This window comes from Oryza sativa, chromosome 3 (assembly GCF_034140825.1).
Source record: "Oryza sativa Japonica Group chromosome 3, ASM3414082v1".
In the NCBI taxonomy this organism is placed as follows: Eukaryota; Viridiplantae; Streptophyta; class Magnoliopsida; order Poales; family Poaceae; genus Oryza; species Oryza sativa.
The window spans coordinates 17,802,443-17,806,471 of record NC_089037.1 but is presented as its reverse complement, the minus strand read 5'-3'; the positions used below and the strand labels follow the sequence as shown (position 1 = coordinate 17,806,471).

At 42.1% G+C, this 4,029-nt stretch overlaps 1 protein-coding gene across 1 annotated transcript; it reads left to right on the top strand.

The window, feature by feature from the left end:
* The first annotated feature begins 255 nt into the window (after positions 1–255).
* LOC9269934 (protein SPIRAL1-like 1) lies at positions 256–3,657 on the top strand. The gene is made up of 3 exons (NM_001404891.1): positions 256–376; positions 2,169–2,466; positions 3,122–3,657. The coding sequence occupies exons 2-3, from the start codon at positions 2,191–2,193 to the stop codon at positions 3,194–3,196; spliced, it is 351 nt and encodes a 116-aa protein (NP_001391820.1). The 5' UTR covers positions 256–376; positions 2,169–2,190; the 3' UTR covers positions 3,197–3,657.
* The last annotated feature ends 372 nt before the right edge of the window (positions 3,658–4,029 follow it).

The following is a 4,029-nucleotide window of genomic DNA, read 5'->3' as shown; positions in this document are numbered from 1 at the left end:
AATAGGGGCGAATCTTTATTATTTATAGCGAGCGTGAGTGGTTACGGTATGCAATTCCTTTCATCAGCACAGTGTGAGCATCACGCGTCCCCGTCCCGTCGGCGCACCAGCACAGCCACAGGCTGGCCCAGAGAGGGTGCCTCAACTGTCGGCGCCTGCACATCTGGACCGTCCATCGCGGCGATCGGACGGCCACCCGTCCCGCAACCCCGCCCCGCGTCGCCTATACAAGACGTCCCACCCCCCCCCCCCCGTACGCTCCTCCCCCATTTCGAACGGATCCGGGCGCAGGGTGCGAGTGCGTGAGGCCCAATCCCCAAATCCCCCCCCCCCCTCGCCGCCGCCGCCGCCCGTCTGCACGCAGGCCTCCTCGTCGGTGAGGTCCCCCCGCTGATCCGTCTCCCTCCCCCCCTTCCTGTTGATCCCTGCGCTGTGGAGTGGCCCGGATCTTCCTGCGAGATCCCGTCGCCCCCACTTTCTTTGTTTTTTTATTTTTTTACTTTTTCTCGGGTGTTCGGCGCGGGCAATGCTGGATCGGTGGCGGATTTCGCTCGCCGTAGGTAGCGCACGGCGTGATCCGTTCGTCTGTAGGGTCGTTTCCGCCCACCGTGCTTTTGGGCGGTTGTTTGTGCTGCGTCTGTGCGTTCCTGGTAGGTAGGAATTGCGTGGAGAGCATTAGCGAGGAGTGGAATGTATGTTCGAGATTCGGCTGCGGAAGCTAACTTTGTGGGACGATTTCTGATGGGTCCTTGTATGGTCTGTGGCTGTGTGATGTGTAGAATTGTGGATTTTGTTTTAGGCCTTTGGAAGAGGATGCCACGATCTGTTTTGTTTAGTTTTTCGGTCCGATTGGACTGGATTTCCTGAATCATTCTGTGCTGATCTCATCCCTTTGATGAAACATAGTGATGTACGTCAGTATTTGCAACGGTGTGGTCGTTCAGATGAGCCTGATCTTGCAGTTAGATTTGAATATCTAGTAAGCGTGACATGAACGTCTTAATAAACGTCACATGAGCGTCACCTACTGTTTTCTAGCGGCATAGACGCCTAGTGGAGACGGAAGATCTTTCTTTATTGGTTATCTTGTTGTTTTGCACAAATTACTTGGTAGTGATGTTGCTGTCTGTGTACTTATAGACAATAGAAAGTTGCTTTCAAATGTAATACTTCACAATGTTGAGCAGTAAACGCACCAGAGCGTAAAGGTTCTTGTGTTGTTTATACTTCATGAATAGCAAACTACCATCTAGGTGCTTATAGCCACCTTTTATGCTTGACGTGTAAGTTGGAAATTGATGGTTCATACAACATTTTCTCTTAACACGAGAAAAGTTATTTCTCTTAACAATAGAAAGTTAGTACACAAGGTAAGTTTAGCTGCTGCATGCTTGCTGTGTTCTATTAGTAAGAACTAATCTCTTTATAGCTTGCTACGGAACATATACAGATTCACAGAACATTTTTAACAAGTTAAGAAGCATATACACTTGCGTGCTTGAAGCATTGTCCTTTTTGTGTTGATAATTTCTGCTATGAATTAAGTATTCATCATCTTTATAGCTGTTTTTTTTTTAATTTTCTCACTAGGTAAATTCAAACTTAACCAAGGAAAATAGCTTGGTGATTTTTTTATTGGTTTATTCTAATAATTTGGTCAATCGTACTGTTGTTTTTGTTAGAGTTCTGCTCTATGCTATCTTGCATGATTAGAAATCTCACTGCACACTGGAGCTCCCAATGATTTGAGCACATGCTACTATATGTTGCTGGGCAGAAAATGGTTGAACATTAGAACAAGAGTTAGAATGGAAAGCAACAGGAATTAGTCTTGTACTCTGGTTACCATCCTCTTGTTTCAGTCCAATAAAAATGTAAAGTAGTGAAAGAATTTATCTTTCTTGGATGGAGAATGTGCCACATCATCAAAATACTAATAGCCATCGGGTGCAGCTTGAAAACGAAACTACCGTTTGATATAGAACCAGTACATCCTAGTTTGGCTGAAAAACTTTTTATTTCTTCAGAAGCATAAGTTCATCAAAGTATCAAAAACTTTATGATCATTATCATGTTTCATAAGTTGAACTCAGGTCAACTTTGTTTTGTCTTTCCTTGCAGTACTGAAAATTTGAGTTTTAATATTTTTGCCTTAAATTTCTGCTCAGCTTCACTTCATCAACAATCAAGATGAGTCGTGGTGGGAGTGCCGGTGGTGGCCAAAGTTCTCTGGGTTACCTTTTTGGAGGCAATGAGGCCCCTAAGCCAGCTGCTAAACCAGCACCTGCAGCTGCACCTGCACCAGCGCCAGCACCAGCACCAGCTGCGGCTGTGGCTGCTCCTGCTGAGAAACCATCACCTGCAAAGGCTGATGCCACCAAGCAGATTCCAGCTGGGATTCAGGGCAGCCGGAGCAATAACAACTACCATAGAGCTGATGGCCAGAACACTGGAAACTTTCTTACGGTACGGTTCTTTCCTTTTATCCACATCAGAATTACAGTTTATTTGTAATGGGTCAAGGCATTTCAGGATTCAGAACTTGTAAGTTCTGGCCAACAGTTAGTCAAACAATATGCAAGTTTAGTGTCACAAATGTGGTACCATTAGATATTTTTCTGGAAGTAACTTCTTGTTGGCAATATATTTGAAAAAAATATTATACATCAACTTTCAAATTGGTTTTGTTATTATCAATATATACTTTCAGTAAGCTCAGTTCTTTAATTGCTGGGCATCTTTTTTATAATACTATTGAATGAATTGGCTAGTTTCCACATCCAGAATGGACAATTGAGTAATTCTTGATCATTTTAGCCTTTAGTCCTGAATATTGCTAATTTCACATGCTGATCTTTATGCTGCAAATCGAAGTTATGCATGAGGTATGATTTGGACACTTGATTGTCCTTGTAAACCATCTCTCTTCCTTTTGGGCATATGTTACGTATGTCTGCTGGTAAATTGTGAATGCTTGGTTGGTGTCTGGTAAGAAAGGATCAGTCTACACTGAGATAGAAACATAGTTACTTATCCACTATTTGCAGTATGAGATTGAATAATTTCTGATTCATGGGGCTTACTTATAGTTCTCTCTGGCAATTTCATTGTCATTTCGCAGGATCGCCCTTCGACCAAGGTCCATGCTGCCCCTGGTGGTGGATCTTCCCTGGGCTACCTCTTTGGTGGAAACTGAAGGAGTGATCCTGGTGCACTGTAGCACCGGATGAAGAAGGAAGTCTACCGCTATCCTTGTTTATCAGAACTGGGAACCCCCATTGTTTTATCATTCTCTATGCATGTCCCGTACCTATGACTCCGTGGCAAACACCCTGCCTGGGATCATGATCCTGTCGCTTAAATTTCGAGGCAAATCGTATGCCTGAATCTTCCAAAATTATCGTGTGCCTGTGCCTTGGTTTCAGTCACGTTCATGTCTATGTTTTTGCTCAGGATTATATGTATGGTAGTAATCGTTATCTGGATGTGCGCACAATCATCTGCACCTCCCTGTGACATTCTTTTTTGAAGGCCTACCAGTAAACAGCACAGATTGCCGGCTGTATGACAATGATATGATAGGAGAGCTGGCCTTAGAAGAAAACGGTGAGTGCGAATTCTTATTGTAGTAGTCGTTTGAAGAAGGAAATGGGTGTTACCTGGACATACTTTCTTCGTCTCAAAATATAAATAATTTTAATTGAATATGACATATCTTAATATTATAAATAATAATATTATAAATAAGACAGGAAGATTCAGATTAATAATATTAAGATGTGTTTTATCCAATCAAAATTATTTATATTTTGGGATAGAAATCAGTTAAAATCATTTATATTTATATTGAGATAGAGAGAGTAAGTGGTGTTTTTTTAAAAAAAAAACACTTGGGGCTCAGAAGTGAGTGCAGGCTAGTCATGGTACTCCTTTTATTTCATAAAAAATAATCATTTTATTTCATAAAAAATAATCTTGATATGATGTGACATTTTCTACTAAGTCTGACTAGAAGTTATCTAGATTTAT